Here is an 18,320-nt window from a genome sequence, read left to right as displayed (position 1 = left end):
ATCTCACAATGGTATTTACTTTGAATGAATTCAATCCTTTCTTGTACGACATGGACATTTTATTTTCAGTTAGGCAGATCGTTGGGCAGCTACCAGAACTTTGACAACACAGTAGGGTCCTTCGTTTAGCGCCAGTTTAGATTTCCTCCCCTCGCTCTCAATGCTCGCTCTCTATGCTCGCTCCGAGTGCAGGTTGTAAAGACTAGCTACAAGATTAATATCTCGATTTTTATCAAATATAACCCATGACTTGTACATAACTACGCGCAGTGCTAATTATTGGGGAACAAACAACACATTGACAGGTTGGAAGTAGTTGAAAAATCCATCAAATTTGTATTAGAGCTAGCAAAGGACACAAAGCTGTAACATTACCGTCAAGCTCTAGAACCAGAGGTAAGTTGGCTATCTTATTATCTTTGAGTAGCTAACGTTAAACATACAAATACATAGACAGTTTATTTTAAAGATAACCTTTAATTTACTTTTCATTTTGATGTTCACAGAAGAAAGAAAGCGAGATTCACACCCCCAAATGTTGACATGTAGCTATTTCTTAGTTAAACTTACAATGTTGAACTGTCTGTCAGTTTAAAGGGGTCCGGTGAAGCAGGCCATAGCCTCCCCTGACACAGAGGCTGAACCCGAATTTCAATTCTTCACTCATCTTTTTAAATAGAAGTTTCTTTCCAATATAGTCAGCCTATGTTTTGCCTGCACAACGTTTTGGTTCACTGGCCAGATAGACCAGATGTTGGGTCGGCAGTTTTGCGTGATACACACTGTATTGGTCATGGTGCTTCCACAATATGACATTTCTTTCCATTACGTAATTTATGCCACTATGTGTGCTGTTTTTACAAGAAAATAATTTACCGGTGTGGTTACACAGCCAACTTTTAGTGAGACATTGCTTGTGCCAGTAATTTTTAACCCTCAAGACAGGAATTTAACAATATACAAATACATTATAGTGTTATACTATTTTTTACAGTGTAATGTAGTGTGACACTGGTTGAATGACATATTTGCCCATGTAAACATTTGATTTAGGGTAAGGGTGCAAGAAACACCTATCCACATTCCAACTTGCATCAGAGCATTGGGATATTATACAGTAGCGTGTGCGTTAAAACATGAAACAGAAATGCACAGAATATAACTGCTAAAGTGCAAATTAAACAGTGAAACTGCAGCTAAATGTTGTACTGATAAACATGCTGTTTAACAACATTATGCAAAATGAGAATAAATAGTCATTGTTGCATTGTTGCAGCAAATAAGAGGGGAGAGATGCTACAATTGATGTAGGTACTAAGCTGACCTGAGAAAATACAGTAAACAACACACAGTGACTCATTTAAATTAGCCTATGTTTCCAATTTTATTTTCTAGAGAGAAAGCAGGCCACTGAGGCCAGGCTTTCTGATCCAGTCTTATTTTCTTAGGTCTCTAAACAATGTTATTATAAGAACTGCCAAATTAGTCTTTCCTTCACTCCACACAATAACATAAGTGTCTGCCTTCTCGTAGGTCACCAGTTCATCTAAAATCAGTACCAACATTCACATCTCTAAAATGGAAAGTAAGTACAGCATCATTGGATTTAAAACACATTGAAGTACAACTTTATGAATAGATCACAACATCAGTCCGTTTATGTCTTCTCTGTCCAGGTGAGGATGATCTGGACATTCTGACGGCGCTGCTGGCTGAGAGCGAGGGAGTCGGAGAAGAGCAGGGCGGTCAGGAGCAGGCAGACGACTTGGACGGCCTGTTTGATGCCGACAATGACGAGGAAGAAGAGTACAAAGAGGGCGTCGAGGAGGAAGGGCGAGATGTGTCGGATCTCTTTGGAGATGTGGAAGACATTGAAAATGAAGAGAAAGACACTAAAAGAAAAGAAAGTGGTGGAGAAGCCTGCGAGAGCCTGGACAGGTCAAAGGAGGATTTACAAGGTTTGTGCCACTAAAGTCTCCTCTCGCCCAATTTATGGTCCTGCGTTAAATCTACTCCGTAGGTACATGCGTAGGTACGCCGTAGTCTGACGTGCACCTATCAAAAAATTTAACTACACATCGTGCCGATGCAGAATGCAACAACTGTGATTGGTCCATCTGGCTGTGGTTTGGTAGCGTCGCATTCCCCCCTTACTCAATTCCAGGTTGTCCTTCTCTCCTCTGTAAACAACATAAAATCAGGTTAGTGTGCACAGGGGAGACACTTTGTTTCTCCCTCTATATCTCTAGAGTCGGTACTCGCTCCAAAGCTAATCCCCGTCACTCTCTCGCTTGCTCTACCACTCACTTCCCAGCATACACACATGCCGGCCCTCTCTTAAAGAGATATGCTAGAACGACGCAGACACCAGCCCACAAGTATAAACCTCAGGCTACTTACGTAGGCCCTGCGTAGATCCTACATACAACCATAAATCCGCCTTAATCCTCCTTTGGTTGATGTACAATGTAATGTTTGTGTTTACCGGCGTTATGTCTTCCTTCCTCAGATGAGCTGAGGCGCATGCAGGAGCAAATGCAGCGGTTGCAGCAGCAGCTGGAAGCAAGCCAGAAGGTTTCCACCTCATCTTCCCCTCCGGTCACGGCTGCAGGGAGCACGGCTCGTCCAAAACCAGTCACTCCCAAACCGACACGCACTCCACAGCCGACCGCCAAACTGGCCCAGGCCAAACCCACCTCTACCACACCGAAGACCAAGGCACAATCAGGTAGACATTTAGTTGTTCACCAGCCACACTGGCTGACAAATTCAGTCCATTGGCCACTTTTGTTATTTTATTTTACTCATGAAGTACAGAATAAATTGATAAAGACCCAAACAACTGCACATAACTGCAGTGGCAACAAAAGTCGATTTTGTTTCTGTTTTCTCCTTGTCTTTTGACAGCAGCAACATCTTCACCCGCTCCAGTCAGAGGAGGAGATCTGAAGCTCCAGGAGTCCTCTGACTTTTTTGATCAGCTGAACAATGCTGACTCCTTCAAACGTAAACCCCGGCTAGCTCATCATCCCAAACCAAGCACGTCGCCAGGTAAAACCTATCCCCAAAGCATTTACATAAACCGGAATTACTGAAAGCATTTTGTCATTGGATTTACTCATGGTATATTTATGTACAAAAGAAATGATACTTGTGCATTTATTCGAGTGTATTTCACGGTTTTCTCATCAGAAGACAGAGGGCCGCTGGTGGAGATAAAGCTTGGCAGCTCCTTCCAGCCAGTAGAGAGCACCAGCCAAGCTTTCAATCCTGTGCGTTCACCTCCAGCCTCTCAGAGCAAACCTGCATTGGCTGCATCAGCAGGACAGCCCAAACCTTCTCCTCTTCCTCCCCTTCCTAAAGATGTGGGGGTTGAGAAATACTCAGGACTGCGGCTCAGGTGAGGACACTGAAGTGATGATAACACAGGCCTTTTATAAAAAAAAAAAAATCTGAAGTGAAAAAAGTCTCATGCTGGGCTCCTTTCTGATTCAGAAAACCGCGCGTTTCCTCCAGCGAGATGGACCGCAAGATGGCCGACCGCCGTCTAATCCGTCTGTCCCAGGTACCGGAGCGCGCGGCTCGAGAGAAGCTGGAGGATAGCGATTGGGTGACTTTCGCTGTGCTGGTCAACAAAGTCACTCAACAAAGCAGCAGCAGTGTAGGTCTATGCTCAAGCCTCCCATCCATGGTTGTAGCCCTCTGTGTTTGGCTCAGTACTGTGATATGTAAATGGATACAAATTACACACACATCTCAAATTTGTTGTGATTTAAGGACATTTTTAGCTATCGTACGTAACAATAATACTGAATGTTTGTTTTTTGAAGCTGTGGAGCTCTGCTATTTTGCTATTTCTAGTAACTTTGGTGAAGCAAGGATACAGCAACATCCATGCCATGTTTGTTAGCTGAATATACGTTAGTTCATCACCATATAAAAAGATATTTCACTCACTGTCTGTCAGCTGCTCACATTGTTTGCCTTTCTCTAAAATATTAGAAAACACTAAAGCAGAACCAGAAAACCCAAGCTGTTAAGAATTTGGTGTTGCTCCATTATTTCTGAGCCCAGGGGGCTGTTTCACAAAAGCAGTCTTTATAAATCCAGGATAACCGATAAAGCGAGGCTTGACCTAGTCTAATCTGTGCAGCCCAGCTTGGTGCGGTTCACGACGGCCAAGCCAGGCTGTCACAACTTTAAATAATAACTTAACTGAACAGCAATATGCACCTGTTGTATTTTAATGCAGGCTGATACTAATAAGGCAAAAGCACTGCTGAGTGAACAGAAAAGGCCCCTGGTATAATACGTCCTGGCTGTTAGCCTGGTCGTATATCCCGACCGGGACCAAGCTAACAGCAATTCAGTAAGAGATTTTTCCCAACTGGCAGCTTCAAATCTTGATTGGTGGGAATCAAAGTAATGGATTTCATTGGCCACACGCCACTGAAATTCACCCAAAGTTATAATTAACTTGGCAGATCTGAAAATGTATTTGAAGCACTGTGTACTGTCACATTTTTGATGGAGTGCTTCCTCTCCTCAGGGCAAAACCTTCAGCATCTGGAAACTGAACGACCTCCATAACCTGGAAGTGTTTGTGTCTCTGCTCCTGTTCGGCGAAGTTCACAAAGAGCACTGGAAAACGGAGACGGGCACCGTCATCGGACTCCTCAACCCAAACCTCATGAAGCAGAAAGAAGGATATGACGGGGTGAGTGGACAGTCTGAACTGAATACAATGTACATACAGCAGAGAGTGTTCTGACAGCAGAAACCAGTGTTTACTTTCATTACCTTCACATTGATGCAGTCATTTTACAGCTGTCGGTGTAAAGAGCCTCAAGTCACTTCCACCAATCAGAAGTCATATTTTAATGTGGATCTTAACCTTCTCGAACACTGCTGATTTTACAAATAGATGAACTATGCGTAAATGTTAGTATTGCAGAAGGATTTAAAGTCCCGTGTCACTGTTAGCTCATTGCCCTCAAAAAATGAACTGCTTTTCACTAAAATAAAGTGATAACCTTGTTTTATTTATGTTTTACTGAATTGGTTTCAAGACTTTTTTTGTCATTGACTGGTCTGGCAACTAAAGCGGCGGCCAATAAAAGCTGAAAACAGACTGGTGGTGTTGGGTGAAAATAGCCAGTAAGGTTGTCATGCATGCTAAAAAAGAGGTGTTAAGAGAGGAATGTGGCGACAAAAGCCAAAGCTGTTACCAACTACACACACACACACACACACACACACTCACACTCACACGCACACACCCTTAGGACAGTTTGAGTTCAGAGCCTCTAATCTCAGATGACATAAGGAATGGGGAATGATCTCCACTGCAGTCACAGTTTGGACACAGTTTATAGTGTCTAATGAACTAAAAAATGCCGTGCTGTGGTCAAATCAAATGATGAGGTGATGTTTGTCGCATGAAGAGCTGTCAATCAAACACAATTTTGGCTTTTGTATGAAACTTAAAGCAAAGTGTCTAATCTAGGCCATATGCATGCTATGACTTCTTACCTACTGTTCCTTCTTGTTTGTGACGGTGTAAATGAAGGGAGAGTGATGGACTTCTATCCAATCAGATGTTGTTGTCTGCAAACTATCATTGAATTTTCTTAATAATTATATCATATCAGGGGAAAATATAAAAAGGAAACGCCAAAGAACAGAACCTTTTAAACTTCTACAGATAAAGCTTCATATTTCGCTTATTAAGACAACTTTTAACATGTAAAAGACAAACATGAAAAGGGGAACATCATAGAGTAGTGGGCTAGTTAAGTTGGCACTAAAAAACTTTTTAAATCCAACATAAAAAGTATAGGACAGATTTGTATTAAAAAAACGACCTTATTGTCTGCTGTGGTAAATAATAGGTACTTTCTGAGTGCTGGAGTTAGAGAAAATGGCATCCTAACTGGTGCATCCTTGTGTGTACTGCTCTTGTACAAAGACATCAATATTTTATTTCTTAAGCCATGTCAGACCAAAGATTCGAGACGAGATGAATCCTTTTAAGAACGTTGCAGGGAGAAGTTGCAGCGGCGACCCGTCTCAGCCCGACTCAAGGCATTCACTCAGACAGTTTGTATCAGAGAGTCATTTGACAGTGACAATCCAAAGGTGCACCTTGCAACAGGAGAAAAAACACTATGGTCCAGAAGAATACAAAGTTGGAAAACATGGAATTCAACTCCAGAGAGATTGAACCGCAAATTAATTTCTATCTCAGTTCACTTGAAGAACAAGTACGGTGTGAACTGAAGGACAGCGAGGCGAGGCTCACCCAGAGTGAATCTGAGGGAAGAGTTCACCTGATAATCCGAGAGGACTTGCTGGCCGATGTCCTCGATCAGCTCCAACAACAGAGAGAGGGCGGCAGTTGGAGCCATGAGAAAGAGCTGATGCAGAGGGAGATGTGTGACTTGAAAGTCCAGCTGGCTGAACGTGTCCACTCCCACCAGTATCTGAAATCCCAGCTGGGAAAAATCAGCAACATGCTGCAAAAAGCCCAAAAAGATCTGGACCTGCAGACCTTCATTACTGAAGACCTGAAAGTTGAATTGGAGCAGATGAAGGGAGAGAAGGAGGCCCTTCAAAATAAAGTGGAGACTCAGAAGATGGAGCTTCGTAAGGAAAGACAGAGACTCGCGGTAGCTAAGACCACCAACGTGAGGTTGGAGAGCGATCTGGAGATTGGGAGGGCTCACGCTCAGGAGCTGAAGAATGAGTTTACCAAGATGGAGGAAGCTCTCCGAAAACAGGAAGAGGGAAAGAAGATACTGGAAAGATCCCAGGCTTCCCATAGAGCCCAGCTGGAGATGCAGGACAAAAACAACAAGAACCTCATAGCTTCTCTTAAGAAAAAGTTAGAACATCAGCTGGAGAGTGAGCGTGTCCTGTGGCAGCAGGAGAAAACCTCCCGTGCTGGAGGAGAGAGAAAACGAGAGCCTCCGATGTGGCTCAGATGGCGAGAGCAAAGCTCTATGAGTGACGCCCTCCTGGCTGATCTGAAGAAGGCTGAGCAGCAGCTGGAGAGTCATCTCAACGAGTGGAAGGAGGACAAGTCATCCCTCCTTCAGGCCACAGAAAGCCTGAAGCTGACTCAGCAGGAAAAGGAGCAGGAGTGGGAGAGGACGGAGAGCACCATGAGGTCCCAGCTGGTAGAGCTTCAGAGCCAGGTCATGAAAAAGCAGCAGAAGAAGAAGTGGTACAGAAAGCTTCTCTAATGCCCGGCTGAGGAAAAGAAAATGCGTTTATACACAAACAATCTTTTAAAAATAGTTTGTTGGTCTGTTTAAAATGTGAAGTCTCACTACAGTCATGTGTAATATGAAATGCTTAGTTTGATGTATTATAACTCAGGGGACAAACACTCATGAGTTCTCACTTTTATCCTAAACCCCCAAAAATACAAGTTGGTCTAAATATAGGTTTTTGTCTGGAGGTACATGTTGGTCATCCAAAGAAAATAATTCCGTTCAAAACACAGGAGCATTTCTTTCAGGGACATTTTGCAGGTTTACTACGAGTCTCATGTAGCTTTAGACTTTAAGACCAAACAGGTTTATTTAGTATCACAGAGCCTTTCAAACACAGCTGCAATTCAGCGTAAATGCTTTAGAATATTTGTAAAATATAATCTCTATAAACAAGGTTAAACGGCATCATACATGGTTATTGTCTGGTTGTCAGAAATGTACAATATCCATTAAAAAATGTTTGCTAGAAACTTGAATTATTTGGTAAAGATCAATAATCAGTTTACTTTTTGTTTTGGGAATAATCAATAAATCCTATGATTTGGCTACATGTAGTTTTGGTATAATGATATAACAAACTTCAGCTTGACATCCAGAGTCAAATTAGCAAAATAATTTGGAGTGATTAGAGCAAAAGGACAAAAAAAAAAAATTCTATCCATATATCAAGACATTTCTTAATCGGTGTTATATATTACTTGAAGATTTATTGGCAAAAGATTGTACGGTCTGAATAAGATGTGGAAGACTCAAAGACACAGTGAAGGTATCGCAGTGGAAGGGTGTCCGTCCATCCATCGCTCCCCGCCTCGGGGTTGAATTTCCTCCTGGGCATTCCAGTCTGTTTGCGCTGTGTTCTGAATGATGAGTGAGCATCTGATTGCTCATTCAGGGCCGCTCTGCCGGCTATGTGTTTACCTCTTCATGTACGTAGCAGAGTACTATGAGATCCTCTGGTCGCCCTGAGCCCTACGGAGAGGTTTTTAATTTGTCTAAAGAAAAAGCACAGAGCCCACAGACTGCTGGACATCTCAAGGCCAAAACGAAGCAGAACATCTTCTTTGGTGCATTTATTAATCCGTACTACAAGCATGGTGCAAACACCAACAGGCCAGCATTAGAAATTACCCAAAATATTTAAAAGGTAAAGACAGTACTTAATCAGGATAACTTTGTCCCCATTAGCTCTTTGTGTCTTAAGGTCCTTAAACCATGAAATCCTAGACAGATCTCTGGTCAGATTTGGATGAACGTTAGAGGAATGCTGCATCTTCATGTTGTTAACCCGCATGTTGAAAGATCTATTCATGTCTTGGCCTCTTAGGGGTCCTTTAAACAAACGTCAAATATGCATGAAAAAGCTTAATATTGAGCCCTATGTATGGTGCTCGAGAGGTAGAATCATTGCTTCTTGCAAGTTCCACCAGTTAAACAAACAAAAAGCAATAGAACATATGATGGTGGCACAGGATCAGGGCAAGCTGGTATTTTGTCCGTATATTTCTTCTGCTCTTTGGACCTTTGCAAAACACATGCCTGGAGACCAACTGCCGAAGTTGTAACTGATTCTTTTTTTTTCACTCTTTTCAAATTTCACCCCTTGTTCAGTGCTTGTTTTTACCATTAATGTGTCCCTGTATATTTTGTTGTTGTTGAAGTGTAATCTGTTTTTGTTTGTTTTTATTCTGTGAAGCACTTTGAATTGCTCTAGTGCATGCATTGTGCTATATAAGTAAATTAATTGCCTTGCCTTCTAGTTTTACTTAAAAAAAAAACCCTGACTGAAATGATTAAATTGCTATCAAAATATTTGCACATTAGTTTTCTGTCGATGAACTCATCGATTCATTGACTAATTGTAACTGAGTAAAATAACAACGACAACACATTATAAATCTGTAAAACAAAGTACAAAATGAGTCCCAGCCACAAGGAGAATGAAATAAAAGGGAGACAAGGCAACACGGGGAAAGAGCTGATTTTTGTATATTGTATGCATTTGTATACTTCATGATTTCAATGATCATCGCTTGTTACTACTGTAAGCTGTTTCCCTTTCCAGATATAAAAGCTTGTGTTGAACGTGTGCAGGTGAGCCTGACGGTGGACAACCCCCAGAAGGTGTTGCTGATGGGCGAGGCTCAGGACTACAGCAACTGCAAGGGCATGAAGAAGAACGGAGACCCCTGCTCTCAGATCGTCAACATGGTGGGTCCATCTTCTCCGTGTGTGCATGTGTTTAGCTGTGTTCGAAACTGTTCCCACTCACTATTCTCTATATAGTGTTTTATTAAAGGTCCCATGGCATGAAAATTTCACTTTGAGTTTTTTTAACATTAATATGAGGAGGAGAAAGATGCGAGCGAAGACATTCGGTCCGTTGTAGCAACGCTGCCGAATATCCAGAAGTTAAAGCCCGAGCAAGAACAGTCTTTGAGTTGTGTTGGTGGCCGTGATGTTGTGGCCCCCCCCCCGGGGGGTTTGGGAACAGTTTGATTTTCCAGCTCGCTCCGTAAGTGGTGAAGGAGTTGGCTAAGGCTAGCGATGCTAAGCCGACGTCACGACCAAACGTTAGCGATCGGTTATGGCAGATCCAGAGTGGCTCTGGGCAGATCCAATAGTTTTAAACTTCAACAGAGTACCCGCCTTCAAGGAAGTTAACACTTGTCAATGGAGAGTGTCCAGACTCTCTGTAGAAATGAAATGTGCGAGATTCTGGTAGGACCAGGCTAACATCGTACAGTATGTACACGCAACTTAGTTGTGCATAGTGGGTATTTTACAGTGGACTATATAGTCACTGAAATTAACCGCGGAGAATTCAAGCACCATTACAAAATGGCGAACACACTAAATATTGCACTATTTCCGTGATAGGGAAAGGGTTCGAACGCAGTTTTTGTGTCAGGGATCAGGATTCCATCACATCTTTTTTTTTTTTTTTTTTTTTTTCTTCATTGATTCAACCTTTATTTACACTCGAGAGATCATTGAGGGGCAGCCCTCATTTTCAATGACATCGAGTCAGTTACAAAGAAAAGAACACAGAAAAGGAAGCAGCACCATCATAAGAACATAGACAGTAAAACTTTCCGAGATGGAAAAACTGTTTGATAAACAGATCAGGACAACCAGGATGCAAAAGAAATACAACTACGTAAAGGAACTACAAGGAGACGTTTGAAAGTCCAAAATCAGATTTCTAAAATGTCCAAAAGGCACAAGTGAGTTGACTTGTCTCTGTGTGGCTGTTTGATTACAGTTCGAGTGCCAGTACTGTCAGTATCACGTCAAGGCCCAGTATAAGCAGATGAGCTCCAAGAGGTCCGAGCTGCAGTCGGCTTTTTCTGGAAAAGCTCCGAACAGGTTGAAGGGGAAGGGCGGCAGCCTGAAGGAGCGTTTGTGTCAGGACGGCTTCCACTACGGCGGTGTGTCCTCGGCCGCCTGCGCCGCCTCACTGTGAGTGATGTTAGATGTTGTCGTTTCATTGTCTATTCCTTTTAAATGTGTTTTTTATTTTTTTCCTGCCTGTTTTCTACAAACCTTCCGTTTAATGCACAGTATCTGATGAATGCAAATAATAATAATACTTAATGTAGTAATAAAAGGGCACCATTTTAAAATTCAACTGACAGCAGACAGTGATGCATACCGAGGCCACAACCCTGTACAATTTGGATTCTGGCAGAAATGCTGTTTGTATTTTTTTTACAGTGTGTTGTTGAAGTCAGATTGTGCAGGCTAACTGCAACTTCCGAAGCCAGGAACACTGTGTGGGACTGGGCAGAATCTAAGCCGCTGGGCATTTTCAGTAAAAGGTCTCTGTGTTGCAGAACGGCGTCCAAACCGAACAAACCCGGCCAGACGACTCTGAGCAAGCTGTTTGTGAAAGGCTCGGCTCAGCTCGCGGATCAGGCCAAGAGGCTGGGTAAGGACTGATAGGCTCTCTCTCTCATACACACACTCATACACACAAACCCAAAGACTGCCAGTTAACCTTGGCTAGTTGTCTCTTTTGAAAATATTGAAATATTTTGGGGTTTCACAGCTTCTAAAAGTCTACAATACATTTGTCTGTGCTTTGAGGACCCGTTGGGTTTTTGGGGATGTCTTGTATTACATCACCTCCAATTAACAAAAAATACTTAGTTATAATCTTGACGGTGAACAATCCCTTTTTTTTATTTTTATTTTTTTACTTTTCTTTTTTAGCCCTGAAGTCCGGTGAAGTTTCAGGTTGTACGAATGAATTTAAGAGCCTGCTGTCGGCGCCGACCCCCGGAGCTCTGCAGCTGAAGAAGCACTTGGCGCAGGGCAGCCAATCAGGTACGCCCCCTGGAAATAGCTCTGTGCCTTTTTCACCACTTAAGCTGAGAATGAATGAATGACTTTAATTCTATTCGAGTGCCATCAAACAGCCCGTCCCTAATTGGATTATAAGACACATTTACAACACATCAATATTTGCGCTGGTCACAAATCAGATCCAGGTGATCTGATTAAAAGCAACAGAAACAGTTCCTAACCCTTGACTGATACATTTTCTTCCTGAACTCCCATGCATTCCCTAAATAAGATGTCAATTGAAGGTCTCTTTTTCAAACAACCATTTCAGACAATGTGAGTTAGAGGATGGATACCCGACGGGCCGGGCTGGGTTCGGACAGATATTTAGAAATGATGTTTGGGTTCGGGTCGGGCTCGGTCACATCAGCGTGATAAGGCATTGCACATTTTAAATTTAAAAAAGCTTATTATGTAAGTGCGCGCTTGTGTTAACGTGCGCTTGTTGCCCCGTGTGCGCTGATGCACTCATCTGTTGACATTTCCGAATGCCTTCCTACAGTTGCTTAATAAAAGGCTTTCCACACAAACAAACATATGTGTCATTAGTATGAGAAAAAAATGAGATTTTAACTGTGTCGGGTTCAGGTCGGGCTCGGACAGAAAAATGCAGCCCGATCCGCACTCGAATGTGAGTCATTCATATCCATCAACACACTTAGTGTAGTCTTTAAATCATTATTTAAAAATGTCATGACATTTCCAGTACAAAGGGCAGTAAGAAAAACAAAATGATACCCATTTTCTATTTCTCTCAGATGACACACTGGACACATTCCATTATTCTTCCACTGCAGCTTACCGACCCATTTAGATATCAAGAGGCAGTATGTCAGCTCTAATCTCAGCACCAAAGGACCACAAGTAGATTATAAGAACATAAGAAGTTCATTTGAATCTCAAAGCAATTTAGAATATAGTCCAGTGATGTTCATTTTCTATGTCAATATTCAAATCCGCCCTTCGCCATTTTTATTAACCTTTTTATTATCCATCTTCAGTCTCCAAAGATGCAGGGGGAGCTCCAGTTCAGTCCATCTCAGCCTCAGACCTGCTGAAGCAGCAGAAACAGAAGCAGCGGGAGTTTCTGCAGAACCGGCGGCGGCGGGCAGACGAGATCCAGAAGAGGGTGCTGCATAGCCCAGCGGGGCCCAGACCCGGGTCTACGTCCTCACTGGGCCGAGATGGTCTGATGTCCCCGAAAGCAGCTTCTGAGGTCCCCAAGGCCACCCAAAGCCCCGCAGCTCCCCGCGCTCCCACCCTGGGCCGAGGCTTCTCTGAGGGGGAGGACATCCTCTTCTTTGAGAACAGCCCGCCTCCGGTGCCCGCCCCCAGCGCTCTCAGCCTATCAGCCGCCAAGCTGGCTGCTCTGAAGAAGCTGAGAAACAAAGGGGCGGGGCTTGAAAAGGAAGACCCCAACGCTGTGAAGAGGAAGAGGAGTAACGGCAATGAGATCAGCACCCGAGTGGAGAAGAATCTGACCTCACCCAATGGTACACAGTCGCAGCGCACTGAGCTCTCACAGCCACCGTATATCGCCAGCGTGCACCTAGCTGAGTTTAGATATTTAACTTGGTAGCAGCTCACATAAGAAAAGAAATTCATGACCGACCACAAAGAGCTCACTAGTGAATGTGAAGACATTTGAGCACTTGATTTGATTAGTAAAATGTAAAATTTCTCTCCCAGTAAAGTCCTATATAAAATGACTTTATTGTTGCTTGTTATAACCGGACGTTTAACCCACTGTGCAGGTGAATCGTCCAGTAATGAGGAAGAGGAGCCGGCCCTGAAGAAGAAGCGAGAGCAGCTCCTCTACATCCAGTCGGAGGAATTTCAAAAGATCCTCAACGCCAAATCTCGCCACGGAGCTGCACTACAGGCGGTACGACCAGTGGCACTTCACCATGTGCTATATCTGTTAAGACTTGTTTTGCTTAGCCCATTTAGATTTATAGCTGTTGCACATACCGTAGATATAAGGTAGATCTGAGGTCTCCCTTGTCTTCTTATTTTGCAAATCCAGCTGCATTTCTACATGTAAAACATTGTAAAGTGTGTCTGACTTTTCCGGCCGGAATGTGTTTCTCTCTCCTCGCTCTCTCTCTGGCTCTCGCTCTCTCTCTCAATTTTCAATTTCAATTTCATGTTGCTTTATTGGCATGACAAAAAAAATACATCTGTGTTGCCAAAGCATAAGAACAAACATACATATAAAATGACAAGGAGTAAATACATCTGATGTAATAATAATACAAGAAAACATTATAATTATGATAAATCTCTCTCTCTCTCTCTCTCTCTCTCTCTCCCCCTCCCCCTCCCCCTCCCTCAGGCGGAGTACCAGCTGCAGGAGAAGTACTTTGATCCACTGGTGAAGAAGGAGCAGATGGAGGAGAAGATGAAGGGCATCAGAGAGATGAAGTGTCGTGCTGTATCCTGTAAAAAGGTACTGAGTTAAATTGACACCAATTTGGTTCAGATATGTATAAATATATATAAATAAATAAAAATTAAGATTGATCTTTGAAATAATACTGAGATAGATATTGTCCCATGAGTGAGATTTGTTTTCGTAGTCCGTTTCATGCGCATGGCTATATACACGGACAAATAGATCAACAGATAGCATAAAGACAGGTAGACACATAGTTTATGTCCGCGATGATCCACTTCCGGGATTGCTCCGGTGCCGCCGGATGTTCCGCCAGGTGCATGTCTTTTTAGCCGATGTCCGTTTCCTTCCGCTTTCGTTATGTTGGAATTTTACACTCCGGTGGATTTCTGAGGACTACGGTTAACTGCTCCTCAGATCTCTGCAGGGTAAATCCAGGCAGCTAGCTAGACTATCTGTCCAATCTGAGTTTTCTGTTGCACGACTAAAACAACTTTTGAACGTACACGTGTTCCACCAAAAACAAGTTCCTTCCCGAGGCTATTTTGCAGCGGCACGGTGACTCCGTGCGGAGCTCAGCACCGCCCAAGACGATTGTGATTGGTTTAAAGAAATGCCAATAAACCAGAGCACGTTTTTCTCCCATCCCAGAATGCTGTGTAGAATGCTAGCCAGACCCTCCTCCACAGCGCTGTGGAGGAAGGTGCACATATAAACAGACCCATAGAAACATTTACTACAACAACACCGGATCTATACAAAGCTAGCGAGCAAGTTTGTTCAGCAGCGCTAGGGCAGAAGCGACAAAACTTCTGCCAAAGCGGGTCCTTCTACACCTCCGAGTCCTGTAGACCTAGAGGGTGATTGGTGTCATTGGCAATGGTGAGGGCGAGGCGTGTGATGGCTCCATCGTTCAGTTCTGAGATGTTTGGTGTAGGGGAGCTGATCATTTTGGAGGCGAGTTTTGTTTTTGTTAGAAATGGTGAACATGTAGAAACAGGGGGAGACCCGTACAGCACGATGGGTTGACTTGTGTCTCCGTTAGAAGAAGGAAAAGTAAGCCGTTATGTTCCTTTTTTGTTTCCAGTGCGGTTACACCTACTTCAAGCCGGCAGATCGTTGTGTGGAGGAGAACCATAACCTGCGGTGGCACGATGCCCTGAAACGCTTCTTCAAATGCCCCTGTGGACAGAGAGCCATCGCTCTGGACAGACTGCCAAACAAACACTGCAGGTACGTTAATTACATATTCCTCAAGCTCTTTCTCATTCCTTTGATAGTTTTTCAATGAAATGATATGTACATTAACTAATGTTTTACCCTTTCAGTAACTGTGGTCTGTTTAAATGGGAGCGTGATGGGATGCTGAAGGTAAAATCTCTCTCTGACTCATGGATTACCTCTCCTTGTTCTCTCACATTGGAAGAACTCAGACCTGATGTTGCTCTTTACGTTTTTTTTTTATTGCAGGAGAAAAAGGGACCAAAGATCGCCGGAGAGCTTCTGCAGCCTCGAGGAGAGGAGCACGGCAAGTTCCTCAACAGCACGAAGTGAATGCACCAGGATTCATTTTTTTTTTTGTTTATAATTTTTGTAATTTAAGTGTCTTTGTAGCATTTTTACATTTGTATGAATAATGTTTTTAAAGTCTGATGTTGTGTAATTGATTATGGAGATTTGAAAGTCTTTGATTATATTGGATATGGAAAGAAGATGATTAAAGCAATAATTTGCAACATTTTATGTCAAATGTCCGTTTCGGAAAAAGCTGAGCACACAGATTCTGGTGTTAATCTGGAATCCTATAATATTTAATAGTATGTAGCAAACATGTTTTAACTTAATCCAGCAACATTAAAGAGCCCCTATCATATTCCTTTTCAGCATCATATTTGAACTCTTGGGGTCTACTAGAACAGGTTTACATGCTTATCTGCTCTGATTGGTCAGCTGGCCCACTGGTCGTGCACCTCTGAATTTTTGTAACTATGCGCTGCGCTTTCAGTTTAGTTGGAAAGACTAGCGGAGCAGGTTCGCCTGAACAAACATCTGTGTGATCTGTTTACTACTGTTGCCAGGCAGCCTGCTTTGTTATTCACAGATCATTTTGTTTGTACGCCCTCTGATGTTTAGGAGAATACTACAACGAACAATGCGTTGAGCATAAATGTATATATCTGAAGCTTCAGGCAGCACATATGAAAAACTGGGCTGGCATCTATTACATACAAAAAAAACTATATAACACACTAAAAGATGGGAAAATCCAAAAAGCATAATAGGGGCTCTTTAAACCTACTTATACATTTTGTGACTGAATAGTACCATTTGCCTAATAGCCTTTTTTCTTTTTTACAGAACACATTTTGACATGTCGGAACAATTAGGAAAAGCACAGGTGTAGATAATAAAATGAATGATTGCTGAATTCCTGACATAATGTGCCTGCGTGCTCACTGTCGAAGCTTAGTGGGACACACTGAGCCATCATCATTATTATTATTATTATTAGTAACAGCTGTGCTTTTCCTACTATGAAGCCCCAAAGCGTCTGCTGCCTCTGTCCTAGAAACAAGTTTAAACACAAACCACAATCTTCTTTTTCTTTTCAAATACTCCTTGCCTTTTAATATGTATAACGTGGCGTCTGTCGCTGCTGCACTGGTTGTGATGTTTTTGGGTTTTTCTTTTGAATAAATGGTAGAACTGGGTAGTTGTGGTTGGAAACGTTCCACAAGTAGGTATTCCTACTGTATAAGTTGATCAACAGAAAATCTAAAGAGGGTCTCACCACATGGCTATGTGATCTGAACGAGAATGGGCATTTCATCAAAGGTAGGTAACCTACAGTATTTATAAGTTGTTTATCCTTATGCAAATGTATCTGCTGCAAAATGTCAAAAAGCTAATCTTAAAGGCCTGCCTTAAACATGTTAGCAATGCTATACAACGATAAACTTGGTTATTTTTCCAGCTGCAACGGTCTGAGAGCAGAAAACTTTTCAGCAATTTAAATCATCAGTTTTGTTGCTCTCAGAACTTCTTTCTGTAGTTAAAACTTTTGCATCAAAATGTAGAAATCATACAATGCATCAAATACAACATAATGCATCCACCTGTATAATCCAAAGCACCTTCAAGGCAGGTTGAGTAATGGCGTTATCATCACAGACATCTGTCAGGGTTCCACTTCCAGGATTGCCGGAAATTCCGCCGAATGTCTTTCATTTCGGCCGGATGTCCGTTAACCTTCCTCTTTCTTTGTGTTGGCCTTCTAAACTTCGTGGATTTATGAGGACTATGGTTAACTGCTCCTCAGATCTCTGCAGGGTAAATCCAGACAGCTAGCTAGACTATCTGTCCAATCTGAGTTTTCTGTTGCACAACTAAAACAACTTTTGAACGTACACAAGTTCCACCAAAACAAATTCCTTCCCGAGGCTATTTTGCAGAGGTGCTGTGGCTCCGTCCGGCGCCTACTGTCGCCCAAGACGATTGCGATTGGTTTTAAGAAATGCCAATAAACCAGAGCGCATTTTTCTCCCATCCAGGAATGCTGTGTGGACTAGCCAGACCCTCCTCTGCAGCGCTGTGGAGGAAGGTCTGGCAATGCAGACATCTACAGACATCTATAACCCACAGCTGAATGGTCCGGTGTTTATTTGGCCAACATCTACAACCACATTTGATTGAAAGCATTTTAATGCCTCTGCTGCTCGGGTTGTTTAAAGGTACCATGGGAAATATAATAAACTTATAAAGATGAGCCAGGTTGCTTATATGAAAGCACTTCTTTATTGTATCAGTAGGGAGATATTACATAACCGCCTTTGAAGAAGCACACTTTGCTGTTTTATATTTCATAGGGACTGAACCAGTCTCCTGCATGGTCACAAACGCACTCCATGTGTTGGAGCGATGACTGCTGAGGCCAGCTGGCGCTCACAAAAGTCTGCGAGCCAATCCACATGGCCGTGAAGAGGAAAGGTCTGAGGTGGAATCACAGTATAGAGGTAAATTCAGGCTTTTGGATTTACAGCTTTGTGATTAGTAAGTATGGAGTGCCATGCCACATTGAGGGTTTGAGTTGTGCTCCTTATGTTGTTGCTACTGTTTTTTCCTCTCCCTGTCGCGCTCTCTCTCTCTCTCTCTCATCTGTCTCTCTCTCATCTGTCTCTCCTTTGCCAAGTTTGTGTCTAATATTTCCACTCTGGAATGTGGAATTCATTTCAGCCTCACGACTTCTGCAGCTCACCTCATCTCTTTTATTCCACACCCCCTCCCTCCCTTTAAATACTCCAAAT

At 42.8% G+C, this 18,320-nt stretch overlaps 1 protein-coding gene across 2 annotated transcripts; it reads left to right on the top strand.

The window, feature by feature from the left end:
• The first annotated feature begins 148 nt into the window (after positions 1–148).
• Positions 149–15,759, top strand: mcm10 (minichromosome maintenance 10 replication initiation factor). 2 transcript variants are annotated; one of them, XM_039791001.1, is made up of 18 exons: positions 149–396; positions 1,534–1,585; positions 1,677–1,958; positions 2,510–2,728; positions 2,911–3,051; positions 3,193–3,400; positions 3,496–3,661; positions 4,550–4,717; positions 9,369–9,485; positions 10,540–10,736; positions 11,111–11,205; positions 11,490–11,603; positions 12,623–13,114; positions 13,376–13,506; positions 13,957–14,070; positions 15,104–15,249; positions 15,345–15,387; positions 15,487–15,759. In XM_039791001.1, exons 2-18 carry the CDS (start codon positions 1,579–1,581, stop codon positions 15,568–15,570), a joined length of 2,724 nt encoding a protein of 907 aa, XP_039646935.1. In that variant the 5' UTR covers positions 149–396; positions 1,534–1,578; the 3' UTR covers positions 15,571–15,759. The 2 variants fall into 2 exon arrangements, with proteins under 2 accessions (XP_039646935.1, XP_039646934.1); XM_039791000.1 differs by having other exon boundaries at positions 2,908–3,051.
• Positions 15,760–18,320: the final 2,561 nt, after the last annotated feature.

This window comes from Perca fluviatilis, chromosome 23, assembly GCF_010015445.1.
Source record: "Perca fluviatilis chromosome 23, GENO_Pfluv_1.0, whole genome shotgun sequence".
Taxonomy (NCBI): Eukaryota; Metazoa; Chordata; class Actinopteri; order Perciformes; family Percidae; genus Perca; species Perca fluviatilis.
This window is presented reverse-complemented; position numbering and strand designations above follow the sequence as displayed.

Coding starts and splice junctions, on each gene's coding strand:
- mcm10 (XM_039791000.1), top strand. Junction 1,959..2,509: donor GTCAAAGGAGGATTTACAAG/GTTTGTGCCACT, acceptor TTCCTTCCTCAG/ATGAGCTGAGGCGCATGCAG. Junction 10,737..11,110: donor GCCGCCTGCGCCGCCTCACT/GTGAGTGATGTT, acceptor TCTGTGTTGCAG/AACGGCGTCCAAACCGAACA.